General features: G+C 44.3%; 2 protein-coding genes across 3 annotated transcripts; one reads left to right on the forward strand and one right to left on the reverse strand.

Annotated features, from left to right (window-relative positions):
• Window positions 1–1,101: 1,101 nt before the first annotated feature.
• LOC137590683 (SH3 domain and tetratricopeptide repeat-containing protein 1) lies at window positions 1,102–12,890 on the reverse strand. Its single transcript, XM_068308400.1, has 19 exons — window positions 12,732–12,890; window positions 12,089–12,157; window positions 10,847–10,977; window positions 10,121–10,226; window positions 9,889–10,029; window positions 9,578–9,776; window positions 9,398–9,474; window positions 9,124–9,319; window positions 8,893–9,023; window positions 8,734–8,769; window positions 7,294–8,634; window positions 6,168–6,308; window positions 5,133–5,354; window positions 4,832–5,012; window positions 4,481–4,631; window positions 3,977–4,099; window positions 3,664–3,814; window positions 2,671–2,867; window positions 1,102–2,567 (listed from the first exon to the last, which is right to left on the reverse strand). The coding sequence occupies exons 1-19, from the start codon at window positions 12,811–12,813 to the stop codon at window positions 2,304–2,306; spliced, it is 3,939 nt and encodes a 1,312-aa protein (XP_068164501.1). The 5' UTR covers window positions 12,814–12,890; the 3' UTR covers window positions 1,102–2,303.
• Window positions 12,891–13,053: 163 nt separating this feature from the next.
• Window positions 13,054–19,295, forward strand: znf16l (zinc finger protein 16 like). Of its 2 annotated transcripts, none has more exons than XM_068307794.1 (3): window positions 13,054–15,794; window positions 17,190–17,408; window positions 18,557–19,295. In XM_068307794.1, exons 1-3 carry the CDS (start codon window positions 15,065–15,067, stop codon window positions 19,288–19,290), a joined length of 1,683 nt encoding a protein of 560 aa, XP_068163895.1. In that variant the 5' UTR covers window positions 13,054–15,064; the 3' UTR covers window positions 19,291–19,295. The 2 variants fall into 2 exon arrangements, with proteins under 2 accessions (XP_068163895.1, XP_068163896.1); XM_068307795.1 differs by having other exon boundaries at window positions 18,578–19,295.
• The last annotated feature ends 2,626 nt before the right edge of the window (window positions 19,296–21,921 follow it).

The raw sequence follows: 21,921 nt of genomic DNA on the forward strand, positions 1-21,921 counted from the left end.
CAAAAAAAGTTATGAAAGGATTTATAACAGGTTTTATGTTATAACATAGCAATAAGCAAACTGTGGTGTTTGTAACTTGTTACAAACACTACACTACAATGAAACTACTCCTTATTTAACATTAAGGAGTAGTTAGATTACACTGTAATGTAACTACCAGCAGATCCGAGCCCCACGAGACGGATGAGCTGCAGTAGATGAGGTGAGGAAAGGGATGGATGGACGTGTTCCTGGACAAACCAGGCAGGTTGTAAAAAGTGGAATTTTCCAAAATGATCTCACTTTGCAAACACTTTTTTTCTCACGTGGATCCAGGAGGAACCACGTATTTAAATAAACACACACACACACACACACACACACACACACACACACACACACACACACACACACCACAGATGTGAGGTGATTATTAATTCTTGTCGCTCTGACAGGCTGATGGTCACAAGGGGGAAGCTGCTGTGGATCAGTGACCGTCCAGGTTTGTTTGGACAGACACGAGGGGCGTCCAAACACACACACACACACACACACACACACACACACACACACACACACACACACACACACACGTGTGTGTGTGTTTATTTGAAATGGTCCCACACTTGGGGACAAACGGGGGTCTGGTCAGCAGGTCTACACTCTGCTTTTGTATGTGGCTCGTCTCTCCATAGACAACCTTAACGTGTGAAATGGTAAATTGCAAAAAACCAACAGTTTGTAAGGTTGTGAGTGTAAAGAGTAAGAGTGACAAACTCCAGGCCCGGGGGCCAAATGTGGCCCCCAACATCATGTTATGTGGACTGCAAGAGCATAAAATAAAAGGTGTCATTTACATTAAGGAGTAGTTACATTTAGTTACATTACACTGAGTTACATTTAGTTACATTTATTAGTTACATTAAGGATTAGTTACATTTAGTTACATTACACTGAGTTACATTTAGTTACATTACACTGAGTTACATTTAGTTACATTTATTAGTTACATTAAGGAGTAGTTACATTTAGTTACATTACACTGAGTTACATTTAGTTACATTTATTAGTTACATTAAGGAGTAGTTACATTTAGTTACATTACACTGAGTTACATTGAGTTACATTTATTAGTTACATTAAGGAGTAGTTACATTTAGTTACATTACACTGAGTTACATTTAGTTACATTACACTGAGTTACATTTAGTTACATTTATTAGTTACATTAAGGAGTAGTTACATTTAGTTACATTACACTGAGTTACATTGAGTTACATTTATTAGTTACATTAAGGAGTAGTTACATTTAGTTACATTACACTGAGTTACATTTAGTTACATTTATTAGTTACATTAAGGAGTAGTTACATTTAGTTACATTACACTGAGTTACATTTAGTTACATTTATTAGTTACATTAAGGAGTAGTTACATTTAGTTACATTACACTGAGTTACATTGAGTTACATTTATTAGTTACATCTGGCCCTTTGAGGACAGATGTGATGCTGATGTGGCCCTCAGTGGAAATGAGTTTGACACATGTGCATGAAACAATATGATTCATTCATGCTTTGGCGCCCTCGAGTGGCCATAAAAATGATTACATGGGGGTTCACTCGTCTTTTACTTACTCTGCCACACTTACTTGGCATCCATACAGCACTGCACCAAAATTAAAGTATTGGTCATAAAATACAAAACACACATTCACCATAGATGACTGTTACCTAACGCTTTATTTCCTTTTCAACCAAGTCTAAATCCCGTGTTTGGATTGGGTGATTTTGCCTCCTCTGAGCTGGTAGCATGGTGTAGCTAGGTAATAATTGCTAGTGATTCTTTCATTGAGAATTTTCAGGTAAGAGATGAGGTCAAAAATGTGTTGCTGTTCAAAATGTTGACTGTTTTATTTCTGTTACTTTTGAACCACACACTATGAAGTCAGTTCTGACACGGTGACCTCACATATTCTCATGACCTGACCTGACACTAAAGCTTCAGAAGACTCTGTGACTGTCATCATTCAACATGTGTGGTAGCAGCTGTGATTAATTGTCCTGTTAAGGGGGTAAATTTCTGCCACATGTGTTAAAATATCCATCTTTGGTAAGTCCACCTCCAGACTGTGACCAGAGGAGTCATCAAGGAACCACGTATACCAACACCTTAACCTTATCTTATAAATTTACGCTGCTGGGGTTAGCCTACATTTCACCAAAATCTCATTTTTATTGCAAGTCTGACCATAAAACATCATTCTGTACCACTGTATAAATTCAACAAGCTGGTAGGTTTCTGTGACAAAAGTCTCAACTCCCTCAACGCATCCTTCCTGTTGTTGGGTGGTCCTGTGAGGGGCTGCTGTTGTGCTGGACTGAGGAGATGTTAACCCTCTTCACATTCAGCTCCGCGGCAAATTTTCTTGCCTTCTGGTAAAAGAAGAGCGACAGCTCGCGGTCTGTCAGGTAGTTGTGGTAGATGGTGGCAAGGCGAGTGCACAGATGCAGCTGAGACTTCTTGTTGCCCAGATCCATGGCAGCAGCCAGGGCAAGATGGTAATACCCCGCAGCGTCAAACGGGTCCTAAAAACACGACAGAAAGAAAACAGGACACAGGAGAATGTTTATCATCACATTTTTAGTCATCCAAAGTCCACAATCTCATGTCCACCATTAAAACCTTTACCTTCAGGTCATAGAATATGATGTCCCCCAGAGTCTGGTACACTCTCACATAGTACAGAGTCTCCTCATCAAACAGAAGAGTTGTTGGACAGAGGGACAAGGTCTTCAGGTAATAGTGTTCAGCCAGCTCGTACTGGTCCAGGTGGTGGAACAGAGAAGCCAGCCGGTGGTAAGACACCCGTTCATTCAGATGCTCACCTGATTGGACGAGGGTTGGTTAAGCTCAACTTATACAATATCAAAACATCATCATTGGTTTGTGTTTTAAAAATATGAGACTCAAGACTTCAGATATCAGACAAACCTGACGTAGATGAATAAACCTTGATATCATAAACATTATTGGTTATAAGAACACACACCATCCAAACAGCCAACGTCTTGCTTTAGTTCTTGGTTTTAGTGCCTCACTTCAGCGGGTAGTTAGCACCTGGTTAATGTTAACTTGATCTGGTTGAAAGTTAATGCATTACTTTTTCAGGATCTAATGGAATGTGTCTGAGGTTGTAAGTGGTGTAGGTCACTCAAAGCGTTCTTCAAGCTGCGGGGATGGAGGTTGTAAGACTTGGTTCAATCTGTCGTCTTTGTCTCTCAGACTTTCTTTTGGTGCCACAAGTTAACGTTTTAGCTCTCCTACAGCCAACACTGAAGAAATAAACTAGATTTTGTTCATTTCCTGAAAACCACACTGATGTTGAGTTTAGGTAGAACATTAGTGGACATCCTCCACACTTTCCAATCACTGAAAATGAAGAATTTGGGTGAGTGTTAGTAAAATGACACCACCTGCTGGTTAATATGGGTCATTACATCCCTTTTGTTGTACCAGGACCTGTGAGGAAGTCACCTGGTCTCTATCCTACCACAGCAGCATCAATGTGGCCTAAACAGAGCCTTTCCCAGCTGATACTGGGCTACAGGAAGGGAACAAGTCCCTAGATGATTTCAGGGTAACACCCGTAACCATAGAAACAGAATATTATGAACTGCACACCCAGAGTGACGCTGACGTCCAGGGCAATCTGGGCAAACTCCACAGCCTCTGCATACAGCTTGAGGCTGAGCATCAGTTCAGTCAGTTTGTTACACAACCTGAGTCTGGAATGGAGACTGCTGCTCCTCCCTGCTATTGGCAGAGCACGGTCCTACAGGATGGGATACACACACACACACACACACACACACACACACACACAGGACATGATGGTGGGTTTAAATGGAAAGTCCTCCATAAATGTAGCAGAGAGTGACTGACGTCACCAACAAGACGCGTCTTTAAATTCTTGTTTGGGTGATTTTTACTCTACCCTGTAGAACGTGATGGCCTTATGTCGCTCCTGGTAGCTGTTGAAGAAAATGTCACCTGCAGCCTCCAGGAGCTTCAGGATGAACCCCGTGTCTCCTGTAGTCAGAGCCACGTCTTGTGCTACCTGAAGCACATCAACAGCTTTCATTCTAAAAGATTTCATTCTGGAAAATACAGGAAGTGACCGTCTGAACGGCTGCTGAGGTCAAAGCAGCACCGCTGTGTGATGTCAGACCCACTGCAGGAATCAGCATCATGTAGTTGAGTTTCATTGTTTGTGTGCTCTGTAACCAAGGGAACATTTATTTTGTCTACTTTTAATCAAATGTTGTACCATGATTGTCATTTAAAGGAGATAAATATATTAAGGCTTAGAACAATTTAAAAGAAAATAACATCTTCCTGGCCTTCAGGGCTCCAGTGGAACAAAATGTGTTTTAAACTGTATAATTTCACCAGCTAAAATATATAGCATCAGTGATGATCATGTCAGCCGCTCCTTGACCTGAACATAAAGGTCCACCAGTTCGGTTTGCCCCAGCAGGTGGTAGATTTTTCCAGCCTGTAACCAACCATACGCCTCCTTCTCTTTGCAGCCCAGGTCTATAAAAATGGCCAAACTGCTCTTGGTGTAGTCGAGAGCCACCCGGTTCGCCCTGAAACATTCACAAACATTAGTGAAGAATCAAAAGTCTCTTCAGTTTATATGTTGTAAAGTCAAATTCTTAAAAATGTGATGAAGAAATAAAATATGCTGCCCTTTTTTCCAGCATCACGTAACAACTGTAACATTTTTGACAGGCTGTGGATGGACACGCGTGTCCTGCATGGCGGGGGCGTGAACTCAGACACACACCTTTCTGTCCCCAGAGACAGGTAGAGATGGCTGATGGCTTCCAGAGCGTCCGCCTCCTGTCTTCGGTCTCCGCTACGTCGCAGCAGCGCCACCTGGTGCTGGCTGTAGATGATGCACTGAGCCTGGTCCGGACTCTCCCCCCCGTACAGCCGGCACAGGCGCCTGGTGGCAGCCAGCTGACCTGGGGACACATGCAGTTATGTGTGTGTGTGTGTGTGTGTGTGTGTGTGTGTGTGTGTGTGTGTGTGTGTGTGTGTGTGTGTGTGTGTGTGTGTGTGTGTGTGTGTGTGTGTGTATTTACAGTATAGTAGGTTGTTATGTACAGACAGCAGCAGGGCCCACTCGTAGCATCCCTTCCCGCTGTCCAGCTGCTGCTGCTTCACGTGCTGCTGACCGAGCTCCAGCAGCACGGTGATGAAGTTCTCCTCGTGACCTTCATCCTCCAGCGCAGAGAAGAGGAGCACCGCCTCCGTCAGGTGCCTCTGAGCCAATCCGTGAGCTCCAGCCTTCTGACACAGCAGGCCTTCAACAGGACGGGTACGAGAAACAAGAAACTGACAATCACAAAAAATGTCACTAATAAAATTAATGTGTGCATCAGATACCTCAACCATTCATTCATTCATTCATTCATGCATTCATTCATTCATCTTCTAAACCTGCTTCATCTGCTTCACCGTGGGGTGCAGGAGCGTATCCCAGCTGACTGGGGGTGTGGGGTAGGGGACACTCCGGGCGCGATGCCAGTCCACCCTGAGCCATAAACCAGTGCATGTAACTCTATTTGGGGCCTTCAAATGCTCATTGAGGATTTATTTATTCACCCTTTTAGACTGTTTTTTAATTGAATTTTATTTATTGGATTATTTTGACCTTTTTAGTCCAGCCTCTAACCTTATTTCATTTGTTTTATTACTTTCATTTACTGAACATTAATCTATAAAGTCATCTTTTATTTCCATGTTGATTAACTTCTCTGGTGTTTAATAACTTCACAGTGGTGAATTAGTGTGTGTGTGTGTGTGTGTGTGTGTGTGTGTGTGTGTGTGTGTGTGTGTGTGTGTGTGTGTGTGTGTGTGTGTGTGTGTGTGTGTGTGTGTGTGTGTGTGTGTGTGTGTGTGTGGCCAGGAGAGCTTCTTGTCTTTGCCTGTTTGTACAGGTTGTAGTCAGTAGTTAGTTTTCAACAGGGACATGTTTGATTTAGTATTTCTCAGATGGTTCTGTGGTGACATCACAGGATGACCTGGTTCCTGACAAATCAGGTGAGAGTGATGATCCGGCCTGGATTCCAGACAATAATCGAGCGATCATGTGTTTCAAGCAAACACTGACTAACCCTGGTTAGCCTGCGCTACGGCCCAGTTTGCTGCGTCTTCATACTCTTGACAAACATCAGCAGCAGCCTGGTAGCTCTCTGCTGCCCTCCGGAGGTCACCCATGCATCGGAGAGCCACACCGCTCATGTTGAGGACCACACCTGCATTTACAAACACATCCATGAAAAGAGTCTGAAGATAAATCAGTTCGTTCTTCTAAAGTCACCAAACATTTTGTGTTTTAATTGGTTACATGTTTCCAACAGATACTTTGGTTTACTGGGTGATTGTAGTCCATTAACTTTACATTTACACAAATCACTGTACTTTGAACCAGGAAGTTCCTCTGCAGAATTAAATAAGTAACTGAGGGTTTTGTCTTTTACTTCTAAATGACAATTCAAATGAAATGATTATTCCCAAGAACTTTTCTAGGAGACAGGAACAATACCTCAAGTATCTAAGATTTGTTTTCCTTCCTTAAGTTCCTGGAACTTTCAGAACTCCAGAAACAGAGCAACCAGCATCAATCATGTAAAAATAATCCAAATAACGTAATAACTGGGATAATGACCTCATAAGTAGGGGTTAGGGTTAGGGTTTAGCATTAGGGTTAGCGTTAGGTTTAGAGTTCGTGATAAATCATCACGTTGTTGGCCAGAAGTCATTACGCTATTATCCTGTTACATCTCAAACTTTGGCAAATTTATGACATCATTGCTTTAACAAGTCTCCAACAAGAACCAATGCAGTCAGACTGCAACATCCCGCGACACCCAAGAATTCAAAATTTTACCTTGACCTACTTGCATAGGTCAAAGACCAAAGCTAGTGCTCTGACCTACTGTCATTGATCAAAGCACTAGCTTTGATCTATGGTCTTACTCACACTGGCTTTCTATCTTATCCAGTTCCTGAGTGTACAATAGTTGAAATTTGACCTTGTTTTCTCAAGGTCAAGGTCATCCTCTCATTTCCATCCCCTCTGCTGCCTGAGTCATGTGCTTTTTGTTTCATCTTTCTGTCTGCAACGGTTGTGAAGACATTTGGTGGACGGACGGACGAACTAACGGACTAACGGACGAACACACAAACGCTGACAATTACAATAAATCAACGCAGGATGTAATCAATACAAACTCACACCTTCCTGAGGAGTCGTGCAGTGTTCTGGCATGGAGGCCAGAACTAAGTCCAGGACATCCAAAGCCACAGACGGCTGACTGCTGCTGATGTAAAGCCATGCCAGCCAGATTAGTAAACTGTTTCTCTCTGCAACACAAATGGGGGGTCGCAGTGAAGGGGGGTTGCTGTGGATGAGCGTGTGCATGTAGCAAATAGCATGTCCAACCATTCCATGCATACAAAACAGTTGGCAGAGACAAACAGTCAGGTGATAGCTCAGAACATGGTCACTTTCACTTCCTTGTACTTTGGCAAGAGTCAGGGCTCGGTGGAAATACGGAGCCGCTTGAGGGGGGATGGAGGCCTTCTGGTCTGGGGTCCCATATAGTCTGGTGACACTGTCCCAAACTAGAAGGATACCGCTAAGGCTATCTGACAATGTCGCCGATGGCTGCAGACAAGCTCTCCTGGCTGAACTGATGCTAAGGTGAGGAAGTTGAAGTTCACTGTAGAGTCTCCCGAGGGTTAGGTACCCTTGACTGAGAGAGGTGCACCATGTTATTGGATTTTCATTACAAAGAGCCAGAAGTCTCTCGAGATAGGGAATGACCTGTCTCCTATCAGCATGAATCCAGTGGTACTTTGCCAACAGGTAACAAGCCTGGGCCTCAGCCACTTTATTATGAGAGAGAACAGCTTTCTTGAGCATGACTTTAAGAGCAGTGTTGACCTCCAAACTTTCCAGGCAGTCTGGGGTCCCCAGTAGCAAGGCGACAAGTCGCTCTGTCAGCGCAAAAAAACTGTTGGCATTTTTCTGCAGGAGGTAAATGTCTGCTAGGCTGGAGTAGATGCTAGCGAGCAGCCTGAGGTCAGTGAAGGGTTCCCGGGGCACGGTGAGGGCCTCCTCAAGGTAAACCCTGGCTTGGTTGAATTTGGATCTCCCAGCAGAGAGCTTGCCCAGCAGGAAGCACAAACGAATCTGCGACCAAAAGAACATTTTCTTCCTGGCTGTTTCCCTAGCAACACCCAGGAATGTAATCAGCTCGTCCACATCAGATTGACCAGTAAAGATGGAGGAGGAAAGTCCATCAGGACCCAGACTGTACAGGGTGCCAAACTCTTCTTTGTAGTCTCGTCCTTCCAAGAAAGAGAAAAGGGGAATGAAGTTCTCAGCGTTGTTGTTTCCTTCTACAACTGGGTGAACCGTGAAACAGGGAGGTCCTGGATTTTTTTCCTCCGTAGCCACAAAACAGTCCTGTTTCGTGATCCCAATGGAATCTAACTCCTTTCTTTGGTCTAGAATCCTCTGAATAGACGTCTTTAGGTCAGGATGATGAGTGTCATGGCTGGTTGGAGAGCTACCTGTGAGATAATGAAGGTTTAAAATGTTGTGTTGAAATGGATAAGAGATAATGACCAAAAAAACCCAAATCAACATGACATCTGTGTGACAAGACTTACATGCTTTCTTTCCAAAGCCTTGATAGCTGACCACATCTGAGATTAAACAAGAAAAAAACATGTGAGTGTGAAAATTATGTTTTCTATAACTATATCCTCCTTGGTGGAGGGTAAAAAAAACATGGTCTAAGTAAAAAGACGGGAGCCTGTAGATCTTACCCAGCTTGTAGTGATGGCCAAAATCATTCTGAAATATTTTCTTTAATAAGGCAGTTGCTTCCTCTTTAATGTTATCCTCTTGCACCCTGAAGAAAACACCTTTTTCTTCATCCAAAAGAAAATCTGTTGAACTGGAAGGGTAGCAGATAGTAAAACAAATAAGCCATATTTTCATTTCACACTGAATGTAAAAGAAATGACCCGACTGACAGCAGTAGTTGATACACTCACTTGTCAGTGTCTGTGCATGGTTTCACCAAGCTTGTCCTGACGAGACCTACTTGTCCAGTTGACTCTTTCCTTCCTGTGAACCAATCCAGACAAGACACCAACAGTCCCACGATGATGATGCGATCAGCAGGTGCCAGGCTCAGCTCATCTGGGGCCTCAGCAAAATACTCCTTTGTGGCCAGACAGGTTCCCCGAGCTGAGAAACACACACAGACAAAACGAAACAGTTATTTTACATATATATATAAAATAGACTAGATTTTATTGGACTCACCGAACTGCAGAGGGAAGTCACATGTGGGTTTTCCGTCACCAACTAACATGTTTTCTGCACCAGATTTAAGAAACCATCTGTGGAAAATGGAACCAATAAGCATATGTCACATGAGACCCGTTTAAGTCCATGAGACTGGATCCACCCAGTTCCCACAGCCAGTATGTCCCTGTGACTTACTGGTGAAAGGGGCTGACTGGCTCCAGAGCAGGTCTTGGTGAGGTGCCTCGGGCCCCATCAGCCAGGCAGAGGACAGTCCACCCAGAGCCCAGGAAGGGAGGCTCAAACTGGGCTATGTCCCCCTGCTCCAGATACAGGTCGCCCCCAGAGGTGGAGCTGTCAAACATCTGGTTGGTGCTACAGCTAGCAAACAATGAATCTAAGGACAAATGATTAGTGAGTGAGTCTGGACGCTCATTTCAGAGGTTTTCATTTTCATGAGTCCGCGTCACAGATACATCAGCACAAAGTGACCGTGTTTCATCACCCACCTTCCTGCATGAGGATCCCCTTGTAAACAGCATTAAGGGTGTCCTCCTGAACGGACACATCAATGGCAACATCCTCCTCTAAAGAACTGAGCCAGAATGTCTGGTCGAATAGAAGACTCTCCAAACACAGTCCCAACAAACCTGGGGTGAAGGAGGTGAGAAGTAAAAGTTAGTAAAGCAATCAAATTAATGATTGACTCCTGGAAATGACTACACTGACCTCTAAACCTACCTATTGTGTGATATGTGGTGAACTTCCAGATCTCCTCGAGGGATTTGAAAGTGACAAACAAAGCCTTTTCTTCACTGTTAATGGAGATGAGATGACTGGACAACTCCTAAGATGAGAAAAGATGACAATACAATGTAAAACTGAGTCTGCATGACTGCACTGGTCAACATTTTAATAGAAACCAACATGAATTCATGTATTTCAGCTTCAGCGAATATAATATAAGTCCTTGTCGTCCTCCTGGTGAGATGTGAGAACCCGGTCAGGTCCCATCTTTGTCTTCATCGTGACACCAGAGAACCCAATCTGTTCTCGTCACTGTCTTCCTCCTTCTGTGCCTGTGATGAACCTCTTTATTGTGCAGCTAGCTCAGTAATTGCTTTGATTGTGAACACAAATGATGGAAAGACGTGAGCGTCATTCTTGTTGAACCAATCAGACCAGAGTTCATGCTTCCATCCCCGAAAACAAAAAATGATGGATGAGGTATCGCCATCCATCCATCAATGATCTATTTCTATTGTGTACCCTTTAGAAGAAGCTTCACCAATCCTAATGTCCTGATGAGATGTAAGTTACTGTTTCTGTTGACATGTTGCACTAATCCCATGTTCCATATATGCTGATGACACTGCTATTTAACTCATATTGTGATAAAAGACACCCCGCGATGGGCTGGAGGATGATGGGTATTCTAGCCCTGCGGTCAGGCTGAGTGATCCGTACCTTAAACACAGCGTTAACCTTGGTTCCATCAGGCTCCAGGAGACGCAGTTTGCTTCTCAACATTTCCTGCAGCTCCTCATCTGCAGGAAGACGCTCTGGACCCTGGACCACATTCAACAGCAGAGGCAGCGCTGGACACACACATACGGTTATTCTAACACGTCCCTCTCACTGCACACAATATATATTGTAATTATTATTTATCATGATAATAACTACTACTGCTTCTACTGTAATTAGTTGTAGCAGTAATAGCATTAGACTTAGTATTATTGTTATTATCTATCCATGAGGTTAAGGTTTTATTTGATATTTTACATCTGTTTGAGTTGCCCCTATCTAAGTGTGTAAATGGTACTAAAGGGGCATAAAATATATTTATTGTTGTTCAACACTTTTTTTAACTTACTCAGCCTGCACCTAGATGAGAAATTTTAATCACCAGAAATAAAAATGTTACTTTTTGCTAGATAATTAAAATTTTATACATTTTTCTTACAAGTAAAGGAAGTATGGCTTCCAGTTGTAGACAAAGATCTGAAATAATTTTTTTGCCGGTGAATGGATGAATGTTTTTGCTCAGATTGTGTTTTCATTACATCATTGCTTGAACACCTCCTCCAAAACCAGGTGGTTCATCTCAAGGGGTCCATCCTCTAAATGTTTAACGATACGATGTCTCCAACATCTCCTCACCACAAACCTGTCCAGGAACTGAACCATCGGACGCATCACGGCTGAGTGTCCAGTGCAGAAAGACCTGTTTTATTTACCCCCTTACAAACTCATCCAGGAGGGGTAAATGTGTGAATGCCTCCAGGATTAATGAGTGACTTTAGGGGAATCCATGTGTAGGTCATGTGGTCTCTTATGACCCGTCCAGATTGACACCTGAACTCAGCACTTCCTGTGCAGCGAAGATCATATCACACATCACATTTCTGAATGTGTGTGTGTGTGTGTGTGTGTGTGTGTGTGTGTGTGTGTGTGTGTGTGTGTGTGTGTGTGTGTGTGTGTGTGTGTGTGTACACACTAAGGCGTGTACAGGTATGTTTCCATGATCTAATGGACTGTTAAACTCTGACAACCAAAATGACAGATTTTTGTTATTTTAATTAATTCCTCCTGCTGACCCCCAGATAATACAGACAACACGTGACATACGTGACGACATCTGTATGCTAAGACTTGTTTTAGAAAGCGATGACTAACGCTGGGACATTTGTCGTTCTAATCAGATACCTGCTGGGATGCTTCCAGTACATGCTGGTGGAGACGCCTTCAAGCTGGTGTCCCTGGAGAAACCACGCACTGTAAAACGTGAAACGTGGGGTTACACGTGTAAAAACGTGACACGTGCTTTGTTCGTTCAGCAGCATCAGACAGAACCCTCGGTGGTGGGGGTCACGTGTCCTCAGGTGGAGAACCGTGGAGACCCTCAGCCTGTCCCTGACCCTAAACCCTAATCCTCATTCAGACCCCAAACCTTACCTTCAATGCTCAAACCTAAACCTAACTGTCATCCTAAACCTAATCCCTGACCCTAACACTAATCTTTGCCCATAATCCAGACCCTAACTCCCAACCCTAATCCTAACCTGAACCCTAATCCTAACCCAAACCCCAACCCTGATTGAACATGTCTGATATCAGATTTTCTATCAGATCTAAGAAACAAACATATTCAACCTTATTTATTAATTTCTTACTGATGGTATAACTAACATAATCAATATCTCCATGTGTACACAACTCCTTCATGATGTTCACAGCGGTTATTACTTGATTGGAAACATTTATTTATATTATTATTTGTATAATAACCATTATAACCATTTTGCTGCCCCCTCCCTCAGGTTAGAACCCCCTAGAAAAGTTACAGTACCCGTTCCGTGTCGGTTTGGTTTCTCCACCGGCTGCTGTCCGTTAGTCGAGCTCTGTCTCCGGTTCCCGCCGGTGCCTGACATGTTGTCGGTGGTCAGATGACGGTCCGGTAACGGCGGACGGCTGAACGACACACACACACACACACACACACACACACACACACACACACACACACACACACACTGAAGCCGCTCACGGCCCTTTCAAAATAAAAGTCATGCTGACTTCTCTCTCTCTCTCTCTCTCTCTCTCTCTCTCTTTCTGTTTTTTTCTGAGGGTAAAAATAATCAAAAGCATCTGCTGGTTTTGCCATTGATTTATTGATGATCTGATATATTTACGGTGACATGTCTGGGTTAAGATTAAACCTCTTTTATTGTGTGACTGAATGGTTAAGAGACCTACATGTTTGCAGCAAACACACAGAAAAATGTTGTTTATCACTATATTTAACTTTATTTACATAATTTGATCGCTCCATCTATTGCTATGTATTTAATAAAAGGGAAATATGTCTTCTTATAATTCTGCCTACATACTCAAGAGTGCAGCTTTCAGATTAATGATCACTCACTGAACAAATAATCCCTAACAGGGCTGAGAGCGGCTGACAGGCCTGTGTTTCTGAGACACTGTTTAAAACACAAACCAAGAACTCTCCTATTGATCCACTCTAAACATTCCACTCAGGGTTTGCCCTTCTGCCCCTCCTGTGTGGGTTTGGGTCTGTGTTTCAGCCAGAATGTGTTTCCCTCTGACACTACAGGAACACACTCAGCATTTCCTTTCCTCCTCTAGTTCCTCTGTCAGCGACCGTGTTTGTATGAAGCTGGACCAAAGCTCTGGTTTTATGACGGCAGCCTGAAGACAATCACATGGAGGGGATGACCAGATATGTGATGGCTCAGCACTCTCTCCAAGTATCTGGTGCTGCAGCCCAACGACACCACCTCTGTCCTCCACACGCTGTAGTCAGATGACTGGTTGTAAAAGTCTGACTCTGTAAATGTTGGAGCGCTGCTTCATTTCACCCTGGAACAGTTTTAGACAGCAGGTCATGAATGTGGCATTCAGGGATTTCACAATTTGTTCTTTTACACAGGAAACAGAACCGGATGAAAGTGAAATCTCCATGATGTCATCATGTCCTGCAGTCAAAAAACAATATCAGCTAGTCCCTCAACCAGTCTATTGACCAGTCTATTGACCAGTTAGTCTGTCTGTCCATCAAGAAAACCATGCAAGATGGCTACATGGCAGCTCTTGATTTTAATTCTTATATAACTTGTATTTATTGGTGTTGACAGAGGCCCCGTTGGATGGCCACGTGTTTGAGAGTGTTCCTGATGTGCTTCTGCTGCTTGACCTTTCCTTCTGTTCTGGTGGGGATGTTTTGGGCTTCATGGTTCAAGGTTCCGATGCCCCCTAACGTGTTCCAGTGGGGGGTGGGAATCAAAAAGAAGACTGATCAGTGTGGGTGGGTTGTCTGTACACCCCCATGTTGAGGTCCCTGTTTGTTTCAAGGTGTTTAGGGCTGAAGCATCTTCAGCCTTCCTTAAAAAAGTCCAGTTGACTCTTCTTTTGGTCTTTTTGATGTCGGTGAGCCTTTACGTCATAAAAGTGAAGTTATTCCAGTTGTTCAGAAGGTGCAGGACGTTCGTCAAGCAACACAGAGAGATTGATTGAGTGCTTGAAACACATACGAATTCATCATGAAAAATATTAAACTGAAGAATAATCTCAACTTTTTCTGAAAATCCCACCCATCCATCCATCTTCCACCACTTATCCAGGACGCCCATGCCTCCCCCCCCCCCCAGACACATCATTTAGCTCTGCAGGGAGAATCCCAAGGTGTTCCCAGTCCATCTGACACACAGAATTAACTACTTAAGTAGGTAGGTAAGAATTCGTGTCAGTATCGCCGCCGCTGATCGTGTTTTCTCGGTGGACAGTGTCATCATGTGGCTGGTGGGGGTGCGGACCGCAACGCCGCTGCTTTTTCCAGGGGGCGCTACTCGTGAAGGCAGGCGGAAACTGCCGGATTCGGCCATTGCTACAACTGTTGCGTTGAACTGTCAAGTTCGTGGGTAAAATGACTACGTTTCCGTTATCTGACTTCAAAATAAAATTCCATCAACAAAGGATAATCCAGATACATACCTAACAATAATAAAATACCTTTATTTTGAAGACAGGATGTTTCCACATCCGGTCTGACTGACGCTACTCAAACTAGAGTCGCGCAGCAGCATCTAAACATTAGCTTGCTAAGTAGCTTTTCGCTAGCGATAGCAGACCGTGAAATAACGCGAATAACGCGGCCGATCTATGAGTCGCAGACGGAACTCCAGTTTCGCTGAAGCCCGACTGTGTCCAGAGCTCCACGGACCCGTCATGGAGCCCCACGGCTCGACCAGCCGCGGCGACGACGATTTCTCCGAGCTGGAGCCGGACGAGGAGCTGCTGTGCTCGGTGAGCGACATCACGGAGCACCTGGGCAGGAACATCAGCGTGGTGCTGGAGACCGCGCTGTCCGAGATCCGCAAGATGGTCAGCATCCGGATCCGAGTCCTGAAGATGGAGCTGCGGGACAAAAGCGAGGAGATCGAGGTCCTGAAGGCGCGGCTGGACACGGTGCAACGGGAGCCTTTCGCCGTCGGGGCGCCGATGGAGTCGGCGGACGCCGGCCTGAAGAAAGGCGAGCTCTGCCCGGCCAGCAGACACAACAACGTGGACCCCCGGAGAACCAGGGTCCTGCCCGGCGTGAAGAAGGAGAACATCGACGCGATCTGCGACTACCTCATGAAGGACAAGAATTCACGGGGATGCGCTGAAATGGACGCAGATCAGAGCAGCACCGGAGACCGGGAGCTCCGTCCGGATCCCGACCCGCACTCCCTGCACCTGTGGCCGGACAGCGGGCTGGCTGGACCCGGGTCGGTACCGGGAGACCCCGAGGCCACCTCCGAGGACATCTTCAGCATGATCCCCTCTGGGAGCAAGAGGATGTACGACTACGAGTGGATAGCACCGATGGAGTATCCATCAGACCTGAAAGGTGTGTGTGTGTGTGTGTGTGTGTGTGTGTGTGTGTGTGTGTGTGTGTGTGTGTGTGTGTGTGTGTGTGTGTGTGTGTGTGTGTGTGTGTGTGAGAGAGAGACCACTTTTCGTTCGTGTTTCTTATGCTACTGGAATTGGACCTCCACCTGTGCATCTAAGGCACATGTGTCAAACTCAAGGCCCGAGGGCCAGATGTGGCCCGCCACATCATAAAAAAATAAATAGGTCAAAAGTGTGCTTTAAAGTAAAACTACATTTCCCACAATGCAGTAGTTCATCCTACAGTATTTTAACTCTGACTAAACGTAGTAAACAAAGTTAACGTCCTAACTTGTGTCTGATGTTATTTTTCTTGATTGATTGATAGTTTGATCCTTGATTGATGGAGTTCTGTGGGTTTAATAACCTGACAAATGAAAAGGATTTATGTTAGAACAGAGAAACAAACAAACATGTTTTTTCTGTCTAACTGTAATGTTTGGAACTAGAATCAGTCAGAAATTCAGTTATTTAACATTAAGGAGTAGTTACATTTAGTTACATTACACTGAGTTACATTTAGTTACATTTATTAGTTACATTAAGGAGTAGTTACATTTAGTTACATTACACTGAGTTACATTTATTAGTTACATTAAGGAGTAGTTACATTTAGTTACATTACACTGAGTTACATTTAGTTACATTTATTAGTTACATTAAGGAGTAGTTACATTTAGTTACATTACACTGAGTTACATTTAGTTACATTTATTAGTTACATTAAGGAGTAGTTACATTTAGTTACATTACACTGAGTTATATTTAGTTACATTTATTAGTTACATTAAGGAGTAGTTACATTTAGTTACATTACACTGAGTTACATTTAGTTACATTTATTAGTTACATTAAGGAGTAGTTACATTTAGTTACATTACACTGAGTTACATTTAGTTACATTTATTAGTTACATTAAGGAGTAGTTACATTTAGTTACATTACACTGAGTTACATTTAGTTACATTTATTAGTTACATTAAGGAGTAGTTACATTTAGTTACATTACACTGAGTTACATTTAGTTACATTTATTAGTTACATTAAGGAGTAGTTACATTTAGTTACATTACACTGAGTTACATTTAGTTACATTAAGGAGTAGTTACATTTAGTTACATTTATTAGTTACATTAAGGAGTAGTAACATTACATTAGTTACATTTAGTTACATTTATTAGTTACATTAAGGAGTAGTAACATTACATTAGTTACATTTAGTTACATTTATTAGTTACATCTGGCCCTTTGAGGACAGCCGTGATGCTGATGACACCTCAGTTTGACCCCCCCTGATCTAAGGGTTAAGTCTCAGTCAAGAGTCCAACTGTCTCCTGTGTGTTTTTGTTCTCAGTCATGAAGGATCCTGACTGTGACAGGACACCCACCGGTGAGACAGAGGATGAAGATGAGGAGGATGAGGACGAGTCGCCGAGCAGGGAGAAGGGTCGGCTGGAGCAGGTCCAGGTCCCCCTGACACACGTTCAGCCATCTGAGTTCTCCATGGAGCCCCACAGCTCTCCGGGGGAGGGAGGGAGTCCCCTGGAGGGCAACTCAGACCGGCTGGCAGCAGGTGGGTGTGGATCAGAGGGGCACGAGGTTCACAACCACCAGGATTCAGATTATCTTATGGATCAAACTATTGATCCTTATGATGTAACCAAAGCTGTTTAAATCAATCCAATGAACTTTGAAGGAGTTTAAAGAAGATGTTTCACTGTAACTCACTGTAATGTAAAATAAATGTAATGTAACTATAATGTTAAAGAACTCTGAATGTCTGACTGATTCTAGTTCCAAACATTACAGTTAGACAGAAAAAACATGTTTGTTTGTTTCTCTGTTCTAACATAAATCCTTTTCATTTGTCAGGTTATTAAACCCACAGAACTCCATCAATCAAGGATCAAACTATCAATCAATAAAGAAAAATAACATCAGACACAAGTTAGGACGTTAACTTTGTTCACTACGTTTAGTCAGAGTTAAGATGGGCTGAACTACTGCATTGTGGGAAATGTAGTTTTGGCCAAAGCACACTTTTGACAAATTTATTTTTAGACACTCTGACCTTTTTATTCTTCACATAAAATGATGTTGGGGGCCACATTTGGCCCCCAGGCCTTGAGTTTGACACATGTGCCCTAGATGTTTACAGGTTAATGTCCTCCAGGGGGCGCTCTAGCAGTAAGTGCAGGAGTTTGACAGTCAGGTTGAAAAGAGAACGCAGCGAGGAGGACGCTACCGTAGATTGGTTTGAACCCACATTCATGACATCATGTGTACCCCTGACAGTGTAAACACATGAATAAAGCCACAGAATGCAGTTTTAAAGAAAACTGATCTGTCAAACTAGGAGACAGCTGCTGCATCAGTGAATCCGTGGCGAGACGGTGGAGACACGGTTGTTTTACTGCCGTTTGACAGGCAGTTGATGCTGAATGCTAAAAATCTCTCTGTAAATATCTCATGTTACAACACCTGCGTCGTGTAGACAGGTACGGCCCAGTAGTCCAAACTCTACAGTCGATGTTTCCCTTCTACAGAAATGGTTTGCAGCGTCATCATGACTGGTGGGGTGTTCTCTAAACGCTGCCATTGTTTAACCCTGTGCGTGTGTGTGTGTGTGTGTGTGTGTGTGTGTGTGTGTGTGTGTGTGTGTGTGTGCGTGTGTGTGCGTGTGTGTGCGTGTGTGTGTGCGCTCTAACGTGCCGCTCTCAGCTCATGTGTGTTGTGTTCCAGGCCAGCCGTTCCCCAGCCACACCTACATCTGCTCTCTGTGTGGAACCTTCTGCCCCGACTCCGTGTTCCTGGAGGAACACGTCAAACTGATACACTCGGACTCCTCTGACCCCCAGGGGCTCCAGAACCTGCAGTCCACCTGCTTGGCTGCACCCCCGTTGGGAGACGGCCCGAGTGAGTCCAGAAGGGGCGGAGGGGGGCAGGATGAGGTCGATCCACGAGCCGGGGTTGGGGCTGGCGTCAGTCGGGGGGGAGGAGGAGGGTCTTTGAAAAAGGAAATTAAAATCGAGGGGGGGTATAAATGCGGGGACTGTGGACGCCACTTTAACTACCTGGGGAACCTGCGGCAGCACCAGCGCATCCACACCGGGGAGAAACCCTTCATGTGTCCGGAGTGTGGGGAGCGCTTCCGCCACGCCGCCCGCTTAAAGAGCCACCGGCTGGTGCACAGCGGGGCCCAGAGCCCCTTCCCCTGCTCCCAGTGCGGGAAGGGCTTCTCAGTACTGTCTGGACTCAAGCGGCACCAGCGGGTGCACACCGGCGAGAGCCCCTACGCCTGCCCCCAGTGCGGCCGGCGCTTCAAGGAGCTGGGGAACCTGTACACCCACCAGAGGATCCACAGCGGGGCCACGCCCTACTGCTGCCAGCAGTGTGGGCGGAGCTTCCGTCATCTAGGGACGTACAAGAGCCACCGCTGCACCCCAGCTCAGTGAGCCCCCCCCCACGCCCCCCGGGACGAGTGAAGGAGGCGTCCAACGCCATCCCGCCGTTCTTCTTCCTCACATCCGTTTTGTTTCAGAATCAAGGAACGCTTCGTCGTTATGATCTGCCGCACTGCATGATGGGAGTTTTCGTCCGAATAGCCAGTTCAGACCTGGTGTTAACATCTGAGTCCAGACTGTCACGCCTGAACACACGCTTGTTCTACACGCGTGTAAACACGTCCAACGCCGAGACACGTAACGTCAAATCAACGTCACAACTTTATTGATCGCCAATCAGATGGAGGTGGGTGAGAGATCTGTATCGCCCTGACAGACTGTTTTCTTTTTCTGCTCCGTAGTCATGACAACCAGCTACACAGAGGCGGCATAATCCTGTTATAGAAAACTGCCTCCAGAAAATTACCCGGCATCAAAGCTGAGACGATTAGAGCCGATACAACGGAGTGGAAACACAAACGGAGGATCTGGATATTGATCATTGGTCCATTCTGTAGGGACCTGATGACACCTGATCGATCAGATGTTAAACCCAGGTCTGATCAGAGCCCAGAAAGAGTCTTTGAGTCTGGAATGAAGTCAGAATGGGACTAAAACAGCGTTCCATCACGTCTGAACCAGGTCCATGTGTGGGTTTCATTCTGATCCGTGTTCATGATGGAGGTCTGCTGCCCCCCAGCCAGGGATCCCACATCGGTCAGACTCGTTTGAAGGGAACGTTCAATCGTAAAAATTAGTTTTTCAGAAGGTAGAGTCTCCTCCCAGTCAGGCAGACGTCCCACACACACACACACACACACACACACACACACACACACACACACACACACACACACACACACCCCGGGTGTCAGGCTGGACAGTGTCTTTATCTCTGCACCACGTCCTTAAAGTAGCCACTTGGAACCTCCGTGGCTAGAAACCGAGCTAACTGCTAACTGCTAACTGGCTGTGGGCCAGAGACTGGACATGAAAACATTTCAAGATTCATCTTTACTTTTTAGATCTTTGCCATTTTATTTGATGCATTTTTAGGTCTTCATGGGTGAAAGGATTTCGTTTCCAGACGTGTGGATCTGAAGCTATGTGCGTTAGCGTATCCTCACCTCACGCCTTCCTGGACATCATGATTTTTAGCGTGAAACAGTGTTTTTACTACCCTTAAACCCCGAGTCTGTGTTCTGGAGGAAGGAAGCTGTGACAATAGAATGCATCCAAACTAGAAACAAATTAAGCTAACGCCAGCCACACAAGTCGGAAATGAGCAGATATTAAATATCGTTGGAGTGCTTCATGCTCGAGTTATCAGGGCTGCTCTGGGTTTGCATCCCTTTGTAATCCTGTTTTATTACCCTTTATTTTTAGCCAGTATTCTGTTATTGGCAGCAATGGAGCTGTAAACAAACAGGAATAATTCTCTGGTCCAGCCAGATTATTACAATACATCATCATACAGGCAGTGATGCGTTCATATCGTTTCTTACCCCGTTGACTGATGCATTCACATTGGCGACGTGCTGAGTTGTCTCATTCTGCTAAGTGTTAGTGGAAGGTAGATTCCACCACTGTCGGGTTTAAACAAGCACAGATTGAACCACAGCGTGAAAACTAATCAAAGACAACTAAGACAAATCAATAACATCCAAATACTCAAGTGTGTCAATATGATAAGAAACCCTTTTTTGTTTGAATATGTGACGCTCCACCCCCAAACAATTCCAATCTTGTCCGTCACTGTTCGGACAACAAGACAGAATTGTAAAACGGCTTTTTAAAAAAATAATATTCTGATGTGCAAAAGGTCACTCTAAGCATGGTGCCCCCCCCCCCCCCCCAAAAAAAAGTAGATGTGGTTTCTATTAAATATACATATTTATCTAAATAATTAATTTAGAAATAATGTACTGGAGACACAACCTCAAATTTTAGTATTGCATTAATGACATCTGTTGGTGTGTGAAGGCTCAGAGCTGCAGCGTTTGAGATCAACTTATTGATGAATCGTTACGGGAGAGCAGTGAAAAAACTGAAAAATAAAACATTTTACTTTGGATTTCCATTCTTTTTGACTTTGAATGGAAGCAGCTGGTGGGTAAACACAGATAACAGGAGTTCCATTAACTGTGTGGGTGCTGATTAGATCTCATGCTTCCGTTCTAAATCCATGCGTTTGTCTTGGACCCTGCTGAGTGCCGTGGACATCCTGACATGACTTCACTCTGCAACATCGCCCAGCAGTTAGACCCACTTCATGGGTCAAGGCAGTTTTTAACAAGTTATAATCTAATGTAAAGACTTATAGTATTCATTTTATGCCTTGCTTGTTATCTTGTAAAAAAAACTTGATGAAAAGCGTGCAGTGTGTGAAACTCAGCCCAGAAGAAAACCTGACTTAAGACACAAGCTGGTCTATGAGATGACTTCTAAGTCTCAGCACTGTGAGGAAGACTTCAAGCTAGAAAACAACTTGTGAGATGCGAGCCACTGACAATCTGCTTTCTAATAAACGGTTGTCTTCATGTGATGAATGAATGTCTTTATTTGGAACAGTTCTACATTTCAAAATTTCTCAATCTTTGATTTATGACACATTTTAGTCATAATCCGTAATTCAAGTTACAT

The sequence above is a fragment of the Antennarius striatus genome, chromosome 23, assembly GCF_040054535.1.
Source record: "Antennarius striatus isolate MH-2024 chromosome 23, ASM4005453v1, whole genome shotgun sequence".
NCBI lineage: Eukaryota > Metazoa > Chordata > Actinopteri > Lophiiformes > Antennariidae > Antennarius > Antennarius striatus.

What these genes read in the sequence shown, in the direction of transcription:
- LOC137590683 (XM_068308400.1), bottom strand. Translation starts at nt 12,813, where the DNA reads ATGTCAGGCACCGGCGGGAACCGGAGACAGAGCTCGACTAACGGACAG. An exon ending in CCATGCACAGACACTGACAA is followed by an intron (nt 9,024 to 9,123) that starts GTGAGTGTATCA and finishes CTACCCTTCCAG; the next exon opens with TTCAACAGATTTTCTTTTGG. An exon ending in CTGCACGACTCCTCAGGAAG is followed by an intron (nt 6,309 to 7,293) that starts GTGTGAGTTTGT and finishes TTGTAAATGCAG; the next exon opens with GTGTGGTCCTCAACATGAGC.
- znf16l (XM_068307794.1), top strand. Translation starts at nt 15,065, where the DNA reads ATGAGTCGCAGACGGAACTCCAGTTTCGCTGAAGCCCGACTGTGTCCA. An exon ending in GTATCCATCAGACCTGAAAG is followed by an intron (nt 15,795 to 17,189) that starts GTGTGTGTGTGT and finishes TTTTGTTCTCAG; the next exon opens with TCATGAAGGATCCTGACTGT. An exon ending in CTCAGACCGGCTGGCAGCAG is followed by an intron (nt 17,409 to 18,556) that starts GTGGGTGTGGAT and finishes TGCCGCTCTCAG; the next exon opens with CTCATGTGTGTTGTGTTCCA.